This window comes from Phymastichus coffea, unplaced genomic scaffold, assembly GCF_024137745.1.
Source record: "Phymastichus coffea isolate CEN01 unplaced genomic scaffold, Cenicafe_Pcof_1.1 PCOF00070, whole genome shotgun sequence".
NCBI lineage: Eukaryota > Metazoa > Arthropoda > Insecta > Hymenoptera > Eulophidae > Phymastichus > Phymastichus coffea.
This window is the reverse complement of record NW_026706881.1, coordinates 775430-793728: the sequence shown is the minus strand read 5'-3', so window position 1 is coordinate 793728 and position 18299 is coordinate 775430. Positions and strand designations below refer to the sequence as shown.

At 31.6% G+C, this 18299-nt stretch overlaps 1 protein-coding gene across 2 annotated transcripts; it reads right to left on the bottom strand.

The window, feature by feature from the left end:
• Positions 1–3305: 3305 nt before the first annotated feature.
• LOC131667705 (fatty acid synthase-like) lies at positions 3306–18299 on the bottom strand. Of its 2 annotated transcripts, XR_009302212.1 has the most exons (15): positions 18146–18299; positions 15816–16066; positions 15245–15476; positions 13777–14201; positions 10548–10841; positions 10254–10470; positions 9768–9928; positions 9312–9629; positions 8702–9228; positions 8334–8614; positions 7826–8212; positions 5852–7722; positions 4898–5620; positions 4218–4770; positions 3306–4124 (listed from the first exon to the last, which is right to left on the bottom strand). XR_009302212.1 is itself a non-coding variant. In XM_058941327.1 (14 exons), exons 1-14 carry the CDS (start codon positions 18297–18299, stop codon positions 4648–4650), a joined length of 5964 nt encoding a protein of 1987 aa, XP_058797310.1. In that variant the 3' UTR covers positions 3306–4647. The 2 variants fall into 2 exon arrangements, 1 of the variants encoding a protein (XP_058797310.1); XM_058941327.1 differs by having other exon boundaries at positions 3306–4770.

The window sequence follows — 18299 nt, the reverse complement described above, 5'->3', positions numbered from 1 at the left end:
TGTCTACCGCGTAACAAACAATATAAAAGTGGAATTTGATTTGAAATGTTAATTTTTTTCTGTGTCTTTTAATGTCTGTTATCTTTCCCGAGTATCGTTGTTCTATTGTGAAATTTTATTATTGTAGTAGCTTATTTTGTTTAAAAACAAGTACCGTGAAGCGTAGACTAATCTAATGAAGTTTTTTTTCACGCATATATTGAGCTTTATAGAACTTATTTTTTATTTAAATGTATTTATATTTTTCAAAATTTTAAAAGTAATGTGATTTCGGGGAATAAATTGAAAAATCCCAATATGCAAATAAAATATTAATATTTTAGAATTCTATACATTGTGGGTTTTTTAAATCTATTTTTGGTACTATTTTTGATTGTCGAACACTTTTTCCAATGTCGCCAAAAGATCTCAGTTCGCTATAATACATCTTCTTTTATTATGTATTCTATTCTGTTTGTTTCTCTGTTATTTCTAGACCCTTCTCGGGCTTTTAGATCACCTCACTCGCCCTCGTAGCATGGGATGCTTGTTCCGTCTTTTTTGTAATATTCCATTTTTGTTCTTTATATTCTTATTTGAACCATTAAGATGCATCGGGCTACCGTGTTTCAATGTAGTCATTATTCACATCTACTTAGTTCCTGGCGTAAATCCTCCAATAGATAACTAGAAGGCGATAATCCTCTATCCCCTAGTTACTGGACTACATCTCAAGGTGGGTTCCAAACGAGAGTCGCGATATTAATTTTACATATACTGCGGCTCTTTATTATACTAAATATTATTTTAAAAACATTTAAAGCCAAACGAAAATCATATGCTCATTGAAACCAAAGCAAGCGTAAACTGCGAATTATAATAGCAACAATAACTGATCCTGAGCAATATAATTGTTCATAAGAATATAAATATAGCACTAAAACTGCGTACACGCAGTCAGGGCAAATAAAATCCCTCATTCTACGACTTTTATTGCACAGATCAAATTTTCGTCTCCATTTTGCTCTGCTTGCGTTCATAAATTCCAAACTAAATAGAGACATAATCGTAATTTTTATCAATTGTTCATGCATTGTTTATACAAGCAGCCATATTGGAACGAATTGCGTAGAAATAGTAATAGTAAACAACAAGTCAAATAGTATATAGAAAATTTTATTAAGTAATAAGATAGCTTAAATTCCACATACTCACCTACAACGTATTGAAAAAAATGAAAAAGTTGCTTGGCTTAAGCACAGGAGACCCTCAAAAATTGGAATCAACATTTTGCAGCCTTCAAAATTGTGATACATTCATTAGTTAATCGTACTAAATGATTGCCACGAGGTGTCATAGCAGTAGCACACTTTAATTCGAAATACCAACAAGGAGTATATTAGGAAGTGGGGTATGTATATTAAGCAAATGTACCTTTTTGTAGAAAATCCAGATATTGAAAATTATTCTACATTTATTCATAAGGCGATAACTGAACATATAAATTTGATTTTACTTCCATAAAAAGATAATCTATAGTAAATTGAACAAACTTGACTTGCGTTAAAAATACTCAGTTTTACCAATTGCTGTTAAAGTGTTGTCAAATAGACATCTTAAATAAATGATTGTTATTATACTTCCACCTTTTTAAGTCTATCTTATAACGCCATCAATATTATTTTAATTTCAAAAACTATGTTACCAATATATATTATGAATCCGATATTTGTAAGCGTTTCATTCCCTGCTTTTTTCATTTTACAAGTCGATCATGTTTCTCAGTAGACCACAAACACTTGAAACTAAAGGTGATAAATTTAGAGATATTTTATTATATACCACTTTTAACATCACGCTTTTAACTTTACTCTATATTGAATAAAAATAATGATTGGATGGTATTTGGCTTATTTACGCGCTGAAAAAAACTTCCGACTAGAGCTTGTGAAAGAGCAAAGCATCACGAATCGAATGGTACGTCACAATTTTATATTTAGATATATTACGCCAGTTTTAATCGGAAGTATTCGTCAACGAAAGATTCGGAGACTTAAAATATATGCGCATCTAGAGCATTAAATAATTCCTGTAAAAGAAATTCCACATTCAGAGGCAATTCAAGTCATAGGAACTTTTATTATTTAATAGACAAGGATAATGTTATTGCACCATACCCGCCGTAGTATGTGTGAATTTGTATTTATGAGCAAGTGGCATTATGAGGTGGATGACGTTATAAGAAAAAGATACCTCAATCTAAACCAGTTAATGGAAAAAAAACTTTCCTCGATTCTTCCTATTTCTCAAATGTATCGAATTATCATGAATAAATTATTAGTTATATTATGATTATTATATTAAATAATAGCATTTTTTACCGCCAAGTGCAATCGTGTTCTTCATAAATAAATTCAACTCTTATAGCTTTAATCTCTAATCTCAAAATAAAAGTATTGACTACGTAGTTTCTGTGTTAAATAATAACAAGGTTCATAAACGTTCAATTTCAATGATAGGTGAAATTTTTTGACTTCTTTTGTTTCGTACGAATGAATAAGGCATTGTATATGCTGAATATATAAGTACATTTATCGAGATAGGTCTTCTTTCTCTCGTAATGGTGGGTATGAAATGCGAGTGCACCTTTTACGGTGCGGCAGAGCCAATGCACGCGCACTTAATCGAAAGCCGATGCTTAATTGCTCGTTCATTAAGCTACGAATATTTACACCGGCTAGACTTTATCGAGCGACGCAAAGTTTATGCAGAATAACAGACGCGGCTGGGGCTACCGCTCTCTGATAACTGCAACCGCACTGTATACGTCCCCCCCCCCCCTCTACGCTACATATTTTTCTTCAGACTCTCGCCGCTCTTGCATACACCACTTAAGCACTCTATATGCTCAAACGGGTTTTACCCTGCAACTTATTCGTATTATCAATTTTACTTTCACAATAGCATACAATAGCAGCTATAAACATAATTACTTACGTATTTTTACGCTATAAAAAAGCATTGCTGAATTGATTTGATTGCTCAATTAATAATGCATTTTATTTTCATTGAAAATTGATTCCAAATAATTTCCATAATGAATTCTTCAAAACTTAACCTTTCAAATACTAACGGTATAAGGTTAATAATAGACTACACAAGTTATGGAATATTATTCTTTAAAACGAGCTATCGATTGGTGTCAATTCCTAAATATATATTAATCATCAACCATAATATATGACATAGTGTTTATTAAAATGATTTTATCAAGTATGTAATGATAAGTAAGATTTATTTTTTATATGATATTGTGCAAGAATTACGCAACCAGAAAAGAAAATTAATAAAAAGCGTGTACGAAGAAAATAAACAATAGCTCGTTTTCATTTGTTTTGCAGGGAATTATTCTATTATTTCTTCAATAATTGAGGGAGTCAAGTATTAGCCAAATAATTTCAGCCGAAAATCATCAAATTGTATAAATATCATTCTAGGATTGTATAAAGTTGATTTAATTAATATATTGAGCAAGATTCTTGGCAATACATAACAGAATATTTATGATTTAAATTTATTGCCACAAATAAGTTAAAATACAATATGAATTATTAAAAGTCAGATCATATAATTCTCATTGCATATAGCCAAAAGAAATGCAGATAAAGTACTTATTTTTACCTTTTTTTAAATTTTTCTACGATTACGGTGCTATTCAAATATAACGAAGACCTGATTCCAAGACAATAAATTAAAGTACGAATTATTTAAGTCAATCTCATATATTATACCAGTAAAAAACTATCCCGTATGTTTGCTGAAGTGAAGCATATAATTTCGTGTTTTCGGTCATCTTTGATAGTTTCTGCAGACTATATAACCATTTCTTTCCATTAAGGTGTGCCCAAAGTGGGGTGGCCGAAATCCATTAGAACGAGCCGAATAACCGAGCTGAGTGCCACAGAGAAAAATTCGGTGAATTATAGCTTAATGGACTATCCATTGATCGTTTTGGGATGCTCTTTCTTCTGCTATACAGTCTTTAGGTGAAGTTTTATTTTTTCATTTGTTTATTTTAAGCTTTTTAAAAAACATCTTTTCTATTTTCAGCATACCATCAACAACTTCGTAATTATTTTCTTTTTCTAATTTGAATAAGAATGTATAAAGTTTAATTTAATACACTAGTTGAATTGAAAAAGTCACGTTGTATAAAATAACGATACGATTTTAATTACCTAAATGAAGATTTGTAATATTTGATGGTGTAGGTGGATTATTAGTCAGGCTAGGCGCCAAAATCACGGTACAGCCGGCGCTGACTCGACTGAAAATTCTTGGAAGTCTCAACGTATTTCTTTGAAAAAGGACTTCCTAGAGCAGTTCAAACTACTTCTCACGAGAACTTCCAATTAAGAAATAATCAACTGAATTTTATTATTTTTCACTTTCAATCTTACTTTAACGAAATATTGACTGACAACTCAATTCAAAGAAAACTTTAATTATTTCAATTAGTTTTATTTCTAGTAATGTAAAATACCGTAACAGTATATCCTAGAAAATCTCTAAAAATACCAAGTCAATTTTCAATTTACTATCTATTTTTCAACTATAATCAATAAATAACATATGTGTGATGTAAATTACACGTATTCCGAATAATATTTAGATGTCAAGAATGAATATATCCTCTATGATTGGTGTATTAAGTTTTGTTACGAAAGCGTCTCTTTCTTGTTTTTCAGAATCCAACTGATTCTTTTGTAGTTCAACTGTATCTTTTTCAATCTGAAATAAAAATGATTTTAAGAACACATCAAAGAATAGGTTTTTTTCGTTGTAAGTTTCAAAAATAAAACTTTATACTAGTATACTAAATTATTCAGAACGTATTTTTCATGTAACTATTTCTTACCTCATCCGTGACTGGTAAAGCATAAGATATTTCGACTACAGTTTCTTTTATCGTTAGGACGTCGTCGAGCTTCTGTAAATATTGTTTAATTGGTGGCTTCGAAGCTGAATTATCACTTTTAAGCCCCCATCTTATCAATATACTGTGCAGGCCATCTTTCTTTCTCTTTTCTAATAGGTCTTTCACTGGTCGTTCTTGTATGTCATCGATACCGTAAGATTTGTTGAATTTCAATTTTGACGGCAAAGCTGTAGCATTTTCTACAGCTGAAAAGACTGCGAATAGACGCAGATCGAGGCTTAATGATCTTGATTCTTGATCCAAAGCTTTAGTCGTTGAGTCAACAGCATTTGATTTTCCTGTCGTCGAAGCCATTCGTTGTAAATCAAATATAGCATCTATGGGTCCCATTAACGAAACTTCTTTGAGGATTGTCTTAATATTTTGTGATTGAGAAATATCAACTTTCGTTCGCAAAACGACTTGCACTCCGTACTTCTGCCATAAACTTAAACGCAAATTCGCATATCCACCCTTAACCTCCGAATGTGAAACTAAAACTATACGTTTGGCACCTCGCGTTATCAGCCAGTCAATAAATTCCAAACAAAATGCGCCCAAGCCTTCAATGATTACATAAGTTTTTGAGCTTGAGCAGTATAAACGTTGCAAAGCCATTACATGACCATTTTCATTTTTGTCTGCAGACACTTTTACAACAATCTGAAAAATAATATTTAGAGTTATATTGTAAAAAAATCAAATAGCTATCGAATGAAAGTTAGATTATAATAAATTATCGGAATTGAATAGTCAGGACACGTGTTCAAAACGTATGATGTAATATCCCATGTTTCACTACTAAAAGTAATACATTAATTAAATGAATTTCATAAAAGAAATTACATCAAAAGCAAATAGTCAAAAAAGTGGTAAATAATGAAAAAGACTCACCTTTCCAAGGTTGGACTTCAATAAACAAGCGTGGAAAGCTTCATTCAGTGCTTTATTTTCATAAACATTTCGAGCTAAAGGTTTAACGCTACCATTTTTTATACCATCTAGTAACATGTTAGCCAAAGTACGCTTGGCATTACAGTTGGATATAAGTATTTGCTTTGGTACAACAGAGAAAAAGTTCATTTCCCGCAGGAAAATCTCCATTCCTATACTTTCATGGAATCGGTTATCATTCATATCACCAAGAAGCACAACTCGAGCTTTACGTTTGCATGCAGCAAACAATAATTCTGCTTTTTTAGCTCCACATTGATTGCAAATAGCAACGTCTACACCTTGTCCTCCATTACTTGAGATTACGTCATCCGTAAAGCTTTCTTTCGATGCATTAAATAAACGATTATCTGGCAAATTGGAAGTGAGTTTTATCAATTTTCTTTCCTGTTCCGTTTGATAAGTTGCATATACGTCACACTTTTTGCGTAAAGCTAAATTTAACATTGCCAAGCCAGGTCCATCAGAAATGTTATGAAGTAAAACTTTTTCCCCTTCTTCTATTTCTGCTTTGACGAAAAGAGCCGCATAAGCAATAATATATGAGAGAGGAACAGTTGCTCCATCTTCAAAACTCCAAGATTGCGGCATAGTCCAAGTCCATATCGGGTTAGATTTGACAAACGTTGACAAAGCATTGCCACAAGTTATACCCATTACTCGATTACCTTTGATATCCGTGCCAGAATATTCAAATCCGAACGTTGCAGGTGCTATCCTGTTGATACCAGATATTTCTGAAATCTCAGAAAAGAAAGTATTGTTAGCCAACAAAATGTCTTGAGAATTGAAACTTGAATATTCGACTTTGACAATATTTTCAGTTTGCTCAACGACGGGTCCTTCCGTCCAAAACACATTTGTTGGGTCATATTGATGTAATTGATTAGCGGTCCAAGTTTTGCAAGGTTGAATGTTATTAGCAGCTGTGGTCCGTCTTAGAGTAGCCCATACCTTTTTTGGTGTTAGTACATTTATCAACAAATCGATTTCTAATTGTCTTTTGTAAAATTGGTCAGAAAATAAATTATCCAATGTATTTGCGTCTTGGACGTCAAATATTCTAATTTTGTCCAACTTTGTTGATTGCTCTAACTGTTTTACAAGATCGACAATATTCTGTTTATCCTTGGGCTTCGTAACGATAACAATTCGTTCATCGTCCGCTGGAACTCCTATGGCTTTAATTTTATTTATAGTATCTTTGACGTTTCCATTCACATTAATGACTTGAGTGTTGGCAAACAATCGCTTTTTTCTGAATAAAACTAGGTTGTTATTATTAATAAATTTGCATACAAAAACTACCTTCACATTTGATGATTCTGCTATTTTAAAGAAAGCATCTTCCTGTTCATTCCTGATATTAGTTAATAAAAATTTATTGATACTCAGTTTTTCGAAAATAAGAGATACATCGTACTCCTTCAAATCTTCTACCAGTATTGTAAGAGCTTTATTAAATGTGGTTTCTTCGCAAACAGTGCGTTCTTGTTTGAAAAGACAAATTTCAGGTACATTGTACAGCAGAGATTTATAGGCGTTTGATGCCTCCGATCCTTCATTTTCAATAATCTGAACAACTTGAATGTTATTTGAAAAGCTATTTTCTAAAACTAGTTGCAATATGTTTCGCAAGCTCTCTGAAATCGAAGTATTTGATTTGTCTATGTTTGGCACGATAGTTAATATGTCACTACTCAATTTATTTTGTTCTAAATTTTTTGGTAACGTCGATAATCTCAAACCTTGTATTTCCAAACCTCCAGCAGTTATACAATTCAAATTTTTATCAATATGAGCAGTTATTTCTAAAAATAAATAACAAAATATTATTACAATTAATTATTATTAATAAAATTTATTTAAAAATTTTATTGCGGTAATACGAATGTCATTGCAATCTTTTGATACCTGAATTGTGAACAGCCTCTTCATGTTTCTGGTGATCAATAATAACTTTCCTAATAATAAATGGAACTTGAGCTTGACGAACGTCATTTCCAAATGCATACAATTGAATTGCACTGTCTATAAATGTTACCCAGTTATTATCCCATTTTAGTAAGCCATTGTTACCACTAATCGATGACTTCAGTACATTTTTGAAATTTCCTAGGTATTGAAAACCGCGCATTTCCAGTTCTGTATAAAAGTCTTCGTTTTCAATGTCGTATTTGACTTGTTGCTGGGAATATAATTTGCTTGCATCTAAACGTTCAACATTAGCTGGTTCCATAGCTTTTATTGTACCGTTAGCTACGAGTCTATCAGACTCAACAATTTCAAACTTCTTATTTCCTAGAAATAAATTATTTAAAATATATCTATTATAATGAAATTTATTTAACGTGTTACAATATACTGATAGAATACTCGACTACTGATATAAAACTAGAATTATATTTTTAAATTGACAAACCTTTAGTAACCATGATTGTCAGCTTTACAATATTGTCTTCTGGAACTGTAACTCGTAATGTATGGATATGGATGTCTTCAAACACAACATTGTCCACTGGGATCTCATTATACGTTTTCAAAATTTCCCACGCTTTAACCAAGCATAGTGAAATAGGGATACTAATTTCACCATTGATTCTACATCCCTTCAAGTATTCATTTTCAGTTGCGTGAAGATTCATCTCAAATGTCACTTCTCCTTCTACTGTTTTTTCAATTGGAACAAAATAAGTGACGTACCTAATGAAATCATATTAAGAAATGCAGTTTATAAATAAATCCACGTCTAATTTTCCATTGTATGGAATAGTCAACTCGTTCACTTACCAATCAGTATTATGATCCCATTTGACCAGAGAAGATATCGAAGGTGTTCCTTTTCCAACTGGATATTTGACTTTTGGATACAAATTTGATATTTTAGGATTCAATCCAATGTTATACAATTTTCCAAGTCCAGTCAACATGAATTCAACATTGTCAGGATGACCTCGTTTTGTTAATGGCACATTAATGCAGTTGGGCGATAAAGATTTTTTAAGGATAGCTTGTAGCAAGCCATGTGGGGCAATTTCTATACAAATGGCATTTTGTGGTATCATACGTGATGTTTCTTCAAATAAAACAGGACTCAAAAGATTATTAGTGTGATACTCAGCCGAACAAAGACGTGCTTTTAAAGTATTCCATTCACTTCGTGGAACTGAGGTACTTAACCATTTCTCACTACGTGGATTTGGCTTTGGAATAACCTTCTGCAAGTATTCCAATAGTTTCGGGCCTGCTGGTGCAATGTAACGACTGTGATAAGCAATGTTACTACTAGCTACTTCTTTTGCAAAAATCTTTTTAGCCTTAAACATAAATAAATTTATTGATAGGATAATCTTACGAGATTATTGTGTAGTGGAATAACAATTCTTAATTTTGTGAATACCGTCAAACTAGCAACGAACGCTCTCAAGGACTCTGCAGGTCCACTGATCGTTGAACTGTCTGGACCGTTGTGACAGGCTACGTCAATATCTGGCGGACAAAGTGGTTTCACATCATCATATCCTAGACCCACCGCTGCCATGGCACCATGAATCAAATCTACTTCTTTTGATGCCAATCCACGGGACAGAGCTGCTAAAACCATTTGCTCAGCAGTGAAACAATCATCTGCATAAGCGCATCCGAGCTCTCCAACAGAATGCCCAATAATAAAATTGGGTTTCATTCCAAGCGATCTAAGTACATCCACCAAGGCAATCTGCAATATTTTAAAATTTTTTAAAAACAATGTACGTTAATGAACATTTTTAGTCTACTTGTTCGTTACAATTTTTTCTGGTTTATTCACAGTTATTTTTATTTTCAATGGATCATAAAAATATTAAGAAATGATTACCTGTATGGCAGCTATACCTATAAATGAATGAACTATATTATCAAACATTTTTGGATCTTTGTCACAAATAATTTTATAAATATCGTATCCTCGAGGTTTCAAAACTGCGTCGCATCTCTTTATAGCAGCGTTAAACACGGGTATTCTCAATAATGCTTCACCTATCAACAATAAAGAAAAAAATTTTTTAAATATATTTTCAATACACGTTGGAATTATTAAGTTACATAAAAGCGAATAATTGTCGATAATTTTTAATACACTTTTACTAAGATTTAAAATCTACTTTCAAATAAGTCAAACCAGAAAATATACCCTTTCAAATAAAAGTTATTAATTTTTCGTAAACGCACGAATGTACTTTCAGTATCCATTCTATTTCAATATACAAAAATATATTTTTGATGTATATTACAATCATGTCTATGACAATAATATAGAAATGATAATTTCCAACGTGCAGTAAAATAAAAATAAAAAACTTACCCATGCCAACCCATTGTGAACCCATTCCTGAAAAGACCCACCAAATTTCTCGTGTTTCTCCTGAGTTGAAAAATGTTTCCCGTTTTTTTGCATCGGATGATAACAACCCTTTAGCAGGTACCAATGAATATCCGCGGTACAAATGTCCATCTATTCCAGATTCAAAAATATCGTAAAACATTTGTAATAATTCAGCATCAACAGGTCTATCCTCCATCTAAAATACAACATTCATTTTATTCATTGTAGTTTCAAGAATTCCTACAACTTTAAACTAACTGTTGATCAACTAACATAACTCAGAAGGGTATCAACTGCTTCTTCAGTACGACCAGAAACTACAACCAATCTTGGTAAATCATCATCGGGTATTCCATCATTTTTCTTTTCGATATTATGAGTTTTTAATAATATATTTGCGATTGATCCAGTAATACTAATAGTGTGTACAGAAGAATATTGTCCAGTCCAAGGTGTCATTTCTGTTAGAATTTCAACTTTACCGTTTTCCAAACACGGTGCTTTAGAATTGGGAATGTCATAATTTAAATTAGGCGCAATTTGTCCAGTTTCTGATGCAATGATCATCTGAAAGAAATACAAGTCCTTTTATTTGTCTTATGACCGAAATATTACAAAGTAGCTGTGTATCACTTTTTTTCATATACTTTTACGGAGAAACAGAAAGGGGGAATCAAATAAAAAAGAGGAATGGGCCGAACACTTCAAGAATTTACTAGGAGCAACAGGGGAAGGGAGGAGGAACCCGAACAAGGAGGGAAGCATGAACGGGAGGGAAAGCAAGAATGAGAGAGGAAGCGCGAACCAGGAGGGAGAAGTGAATGAGGGGATAGAAGAGGGGTAGGAGGAGGACATGTTAAATAGGAGGATAAGTGAGAAAGAATTTAGAGATGCCTTGAAACAAATGAAAAACGGAAAAGCAGCGGGTCATGACGGACTCCCCATTGAATTTATAAAGGGACTACCGGATAGCTGGATACATACAATAGTAGAAATTTTCTATGAATTATGGGACAGGAGCAAGATTTTAGAGGGATGGGAAATAGCAAGAATTTACCCAATATTCAAAAGCGGCAAGAAGGAGGAGGTTAGAAATTATAGGGGGTATCACTACTAAACGTGAGCTATAAACTAATGGCGAAAATAATGACCGGAAGAATCAGTGATTGGGCAGAGAGCAATAAGGTATTTAGGGAAAGTCAAGCAGGATTTAGAGGAAAAAGAGGGACGAGGGAGCACATTTTTGTATTGAACTCAATTGTAGGCAATAAACTAAAAAGGAAAGGAGGGAAATTATATTTAGGATTCATTGATTTCAAAAACGCGTTTGACAGAATAGACAGGGATAAAATGTTCGAAAAACTACAAAAGAAGGGGATAAGAGGGAAAATGCCGCAGATAATAAAAACAATTTACAAATCAACAAGGAATGAAGTAATAACTAGTGAGGGGCTATCAAAGAGTTTCGAGACACATAAGGGAGTAAGGCAGGGGTGCCCATTAAGTCTTAACCTATTTTGTTTGTTCATGGATGATATGGATGACATTTGGGAAAAGAAAGAAATAGAAGGAGCGGTAGTGGAAGGGAAAAAATTCTATTGTTTAAAGTTCGCGGACGACATTGTAATTGTGGTGGATAATGAGGAAGGAATGAGGGAAATGTTAAAAGAAACAGAGATTTACGGTGAGGGAATAGGAATGGAAGTTAATACAGAGAAAACTAAGATAATGATTTGTTGTGAAGGAAAAATAGGTAAAGAGAAAATCTTTTCATACAAAGGCAGAAAGGTGGAGGTAGTTAGGGAATTCAAATACTTGGGGTACTGGTTTACTCAAAAAAATGTGAATACACATATAAATAAAATAACAGAGAAAGCAAGTAGGGCAATTAATGCGGTGTGGGGTATTTTAAAAAGGGCAAAAATTGAAAACCTAAGGAAAAGGCTATATCTAATGGACAGTATAATAAAAGCGGGATGTTTATATGGGGTAGAGATTTGGGGGTGGCAGAAATGGGAAAATCTAGAGAAGGTACAAAGGAAGTTTATAAAAATGGCCATGGGATTAAATATTAATACACCAAATTATATAGTTGCTATGGAAGCAGGTAGGGCGTCGATGGAGTTGCAGACAGCTAAGAGGGCAATGGAGTATTTAGTTGAGATAGAAAAAATGGAAGAAGGAAGATGGCTAAAAATTTGTTTGAGGGCAGAAGTAAGGAACATATTAAATAAGAACCCGACGAAATGGGGAATGAGGGTGCTAATACTATTGGAAGGGGTAGGGGATGGGGAAATCTTAAAAATGATATGGGACAAAAAAGAAGTAGAAAAAATAAAGGGCAAATTAGAGAGTGGGTTAGAAAGAAAAGCAGAACAAGAACTACAAAGTTTGTGGGGCAAAATAGACGGGTCAACATATAACGAACTTTATAAAAAACTGAAAGAGACGGTGGGGGGAAGAGGCTTATTGGAGGGACAGGATGACTCCGGGATGGATAAAAGAACAATGGGCGAGAATAAGATGTGGGAACATAGGCAGGGAACGGGTGAAAGGGTTTAAAGAAAGTGAGTGCAGATTCTGAGAAAGGATAGAAGAGAGTTTGGAACATATGCTAGAATGTAGGAGTGCAAAAGAGGAAATAGGGGGTAAATGGGTAAGGGAGCTTAAGGAACAGGAAATTACTGGTGGGGGAAGGGAAAAAAAACAATAAATTGATTGAAATATTAAAAGGGAGTCCTAAAAGAGCAATTTGTAACTATGTATTCATTTTTGAAAAATTGGCCAAATCGGGGAGGGATAGTGAGCATCCTGAATAAGATTAATATACTATACACCAGCAATAAAAATACTATACTATACTTTTACGGAGTACGTTCTTGAACGTAGTATGTTATCTATAGAGAGAAAATAACATCAATTAAATCTCACTTCGAATCGCGTAAATAAATAAAATCGAAGGAAACAATAAATTTTTTTCTGTAGTCGCTTAATCGGTTTTGTTTATAACCCCATAGCGATCATTTTGGTTACGTGAAAAGTGGAACTTCCATATAACATAATAACTTGATTCAAATATATAAAATTTTTTTAAATTTAGAAAATATTTTATCTGAATCGCCACGTTCCAAAGCCTCCGAATTGTTTTTCTAGAAAAATCTACTGTTCTCTATTTATAAAATATCCTTAAAGCACATGTAAAAAACAACCTCTCACTATAGCTTATGTCATAAACTCATAGTTTTAGAAATATTTATCAATTTGAAAATCGAAAATATCTGCTGCTTTTTTTTTATTAGATTACAAAATTAAAAGGAAACATACAAAAAAATTTCGTGTGATTTTGTAGTAAAATCGTTGAATTAATTAAAAATTACATTAACAAAAATAACTCAGAGTACCTAAATATCTCGGATATATCCTAAGATAATCTTTCACTTTAACCTTTCTCTCTAGTTATGCATTTTACAAAAAAAAATTTGAATTTGTTAAAGAAATTTACCTTTATTATCCCTATTGCGCTATTGATTGGAATGGTATTTCCTAAATTAGATTGGATGGCTCCAACAAGTAATGGCTTTTTTCTTTTGCTATATACCTCGGCTATAGCTTCAAGTTCATCTGCATCGATATCTTTGAAACCCATACCACTAGCTTCTAAAAATGAAATGTCATCTGGCGATAATCCAGATTCTTTCAATAGCTCTTGCATTAACTTTACTTGTGGTGCACGCGTTGGTATGATATCAGTCATATTGGTGTAACAAAATGGTGCTGTATGAGCAGCACGAATATTAAGAACTTCTATGTAGATACGTTTTGCATCTTGAGCTCGTTGAAGGAATAACACAGTGATGCCATCACTACGAGTGTGGCCATCGGCATCATCGTCAAAACTTCTAGTAACTCCATCCAGAGACAATCGACCTTTTATTGGAAAATGAATTGATAATCATTGAATTTTTAATAATCTCCTCTTAAAAGATTGATGGACTGGTAAGTGAAACCGTTTTTTTCATGATCTGATTGGCTGAATGTAGTCACGTGGAATACTATATGTGATAGCATGTAATATATGTATGTACGTTTCTTAGGTATATATTATAATATTAGCATAGTAACTGTTGTATTCAGCAAATCGGTGTTAATTAAAATTAAAATGTCTTAGACGTCTTACATTGATATATTATCGATCAAGTAAATCAATAAAAAATGAAATATTTTGTAGACTTTAATAAAAGAACAAAGCCCGCGTTCATTTAACGATTAAACCTCAAAATAATATGATAAAGTAATCCTAATTCAGTTGAAAAGTGATAGATACATTGATTGTTGAAAATGGAAATTTTGAAAATTATCTTGAAAAAATATCTTGTTAAAATAATATATCTATTAATATATAGATATTTTACAAAATTTTAAGATCATATAGACAAATATATTATTAAAAATAAAAAAAAATTAAATTATCAAGCGCAGTTGACGGTTCGATTTATTTAGAAAAAAAGCCAGAATCGAACTTGGTATGCTACCCATTATCTATAGCTAAACATCTTGGAAGCTACTACATTATTCAATTTGAAATAGTTATTGAATTTGAATATCAACGTAATTGAATAATTATTTACTCATTCATATCGACAAATGTAGAGCTTTTCCAATCATAGAATTATTTTATGTGTATAGTATATTCCTTATAACAGTTTTGATGTGAATCAAGCATATAATTATATAAAGAAGAAAAAAGCGCGCTTGATGAAACTAATTATAATGAAGGTAAATTTAAAGCTGTAATAATCAAATCAAGCCTCATTTCGATATTGTACTGAAATAACGATGACCATAATACTTTATTAACGTAATGTAAATGACAATAATTTTTTCAAAATTGCAAATAAAACTATTGTGATAAAATTAAGGATCGCTCTGCTTGCGTTGCATAAAAAATATCAAACTTTTATAATACATACCAATAGCACGTAATTGAAAAGATACATGAGGATGTAGACCCATCACACCACCTGCTACTATAGCGCCATTAAATTCTCCATTTTTTATCCCCGTGTATGCTCTTTCAAGAGCGACAGCAGAGCTAGTAGTATCACAATCTATGTTTATACTTGGTCCAGTCAAACCAAGAAAAAATGATATACGATTTGCAATCATGGCTTTGCTTCCTCCCATTATACCAAAGCCACTTTTCTGAAAAATATAAGTAATATTGCCTTTGATACATTAAAAGATGTCACATGACAGCTTAAATATTGATAAACGTTCAGTCAATTATTTGAAAAATAAATCTTATAATAAAAATTACTATCATTATAGTACATAACGCGATGTTGAGATCTAAGCACAATATTACCGAATGATATTGAGATTAAAGAAGCCTGATTTTAACGCAAAGTTATACTGGTACTTATTAAATCTTCCATTCACTGATAAAAATATAATTAATTACGTTTTGGCTATATTTGGTACAAAAAAACAATGAAAACTAAATTAAAACAATTTTTATTTGTTATTCACGGAAATTTTTACCTTTGCCTTTGGATCATAAGCTCGCTTCTCTGATTCTGATAAGTTTGTAGCAGAGTATACTGCAATTTTTTCACCTCTCAAACTACGAGGATTGATACCAGCGTCCATAATAGCTTCAAAACTATGTTCCAGTAACATTCTTGATACAGGGTCCATAATATCCGTTAAAGCCGTGTGAATACCGAAAAATATACGATCAAATTTTTCAATATCATTACATACTCCCAAGCGATTAGGAATTCTGGGATCATCTGTAATAACATAATAAGATAAAACATTCTTGCAAGACTTAATTTTATTGAAAAGATGTTTTCATTCAACGGAATAATGTGATTTTTCCAATTTCATCTTAAAATTTTTGTTATATTTTTTTACAATTCAGTATTTATATTTATTGTTGTGCTATAATGTAAATTATTATACAATAAAACCTAAACAGACAATTAGATTTCAATTTATAGAATGTAACAAAAATAATCGATTGTTTTTTCTTAAAAATATGTTGGATCATTTATTGAAAGCATTGCAGGATAATATAAAAATAAATGGAATAATAATGTTTTCAAAAACCATTATTAAAATACAAGACTAATTATGAAATATTTTTATCAAGCGGTTGAGAGTTTGCCTCCTTAGTTTCACTTCGATTATGTATAGTAACGTGAAATAAACATATAATTCGATCGTCTTTATTTTGTTGTGACTTGTTCGGTCAAGTCGATTATTTGAAACTAATTCTCATTCAGTCAAATTAACAGGTTAATGTTTCGATAAAGTACAACATTTTTAAAATTATTATGTAATTGTAGCACATTGTGTAAAAAGAAGTTTAATTTATAAGCCTTATTATTATTTCACTGAAATAATTAACTACTCAATTATAGTATACAATTGAAAACGTCTATAACTTCAGAAAATTAGTATGGATCAATTTGGCATAGTGTATAATTTCTTAGCGTACATTATTTTTGAAACGTGTTGTAATAAAGCGTTGTATAATAATGCTTAATTATTAAAATACATTACATAAATAAAGCTATAATACGATTTCGTATATAGGGATAATTAAAAATATACTATTTTAATCCAAGAAAAAAAATTATTTTGCGACAATGTAAAATAATATCATCCGATCTTTATAAAAATATAAGCATTTGATTGAAAAATGATATTTGATCGAAGTAAATATTTCTAATGTCGATATACAAACGTTTATAGACAAATATTTTTAACCTAATGTGGAAGTTTTTAGCATATCAATTAAAGATTTTTCGTTAGAGGCTATTTTCCAGGATATAAATGCATAATGGATGTAACGTATTTTGCTTCAGTGCCGTGGTCATTTGGTTCACTATAAGGTAAAAAAGACGCCGATTTCGTCTGTTTCACTTAATTTTCAATTGCAAAAGAGCTATAGGCTATCGGACCGGATGTATTATTCAAAAGAACCTATGTCACGCATAGTAATATTGCATAGTTCAAATATCTGCATGTAAATACGTCACCACACGAAAGTTATTGTAGTAACTTTGAACATGTGTCACGAAATTCAAGTGTGATATTTGGAAAGTAGCTATCAATTGCATTATTTCAATTATTTTATTTTCCTAAGTAAATATAAAAAAGTTTTTTTCTAAATTCATCACTTTAAATATTAACCATGCAAATTAAATCACTACTTTTTGATATCAATAGTTGATTATGTAGCTTGCAAACTTTCGAAATCGACATTCATAATGGCAATACGTTCATTTTCGCACATTTCTAATCCAATGAATAATTTATTATACATTGTTACAACAGGACATCGATCTGCTGTTTTGTCGATATTACCCAAAGCTATTTAAACTAAAACCTTTTTAAAACTATAGATTTCTATGTACATGCTTTTTATTTATTTGTATATTCAAAACAATACATCAATATATTTTGCAAAATTACACTGTGATATCATAATAATAGTTAAAATTATATTTGTAATCTTGCTTTTTCTTGGTTTTCAAATTTTATATAACATATTTATAGCTCATCAAATATTTCTTATTTCTTCTAAATTCATTAACTAAAAAAGCTAACATTCCGATAACTTAAAACTTTTTTTGAAATTAATAAGATCAGACCATTTAAAAACTGTCAATATTGTTAAAAAAACAATAATTTAATAATACGATTCCTCAATGAATTACTTTAATGTTAATGCAGTACTCGTAACGAATTTCGAGACGACATCGTCAAAACCAGCACCATTACATATTTTGAAATTTCTTCAGAAATCCATGACAAAACCGTCTTAAATCAAGAGAAAACAAATGATCTAAAATTGTATTTACCAATGGCCCATCGCTTATGTTCAGTTGTGGTACAGTCAACTTTATTCAACAAATTGTTTTGTAATTCCGTAATATTATTCGAATTTGGGAATCTTCCTGCAATTCCTGATATAACAACCTTGTTCCCTGCACTCTCTATATTGAATCCGACCAT

Bases quoted from the DNA above. Each gene is read 5' to 3' on its own strand.
- LOC131667705 (XM_058941327.1), bottom strand. From the start codon at position 18,299: ATGGTCGGATTCAATATAGAGAGTGCAGGGAACAAGGTTGTTATATCA. The intron at 14,202-15,244 runs GTATGTATTATA...TTCCAATAAAAG, and splicing joins TTTTCAATTACGTGCTATTG to GTCGATTGTCTCTGGATGGA. The intron at 9,630-9,767 runs GTAATCATTTCT...AAAATATTGCAG, and splicing joins TAGGTATAGCTGCCATACAG to ATTGCCTTGGTGGATGTACT.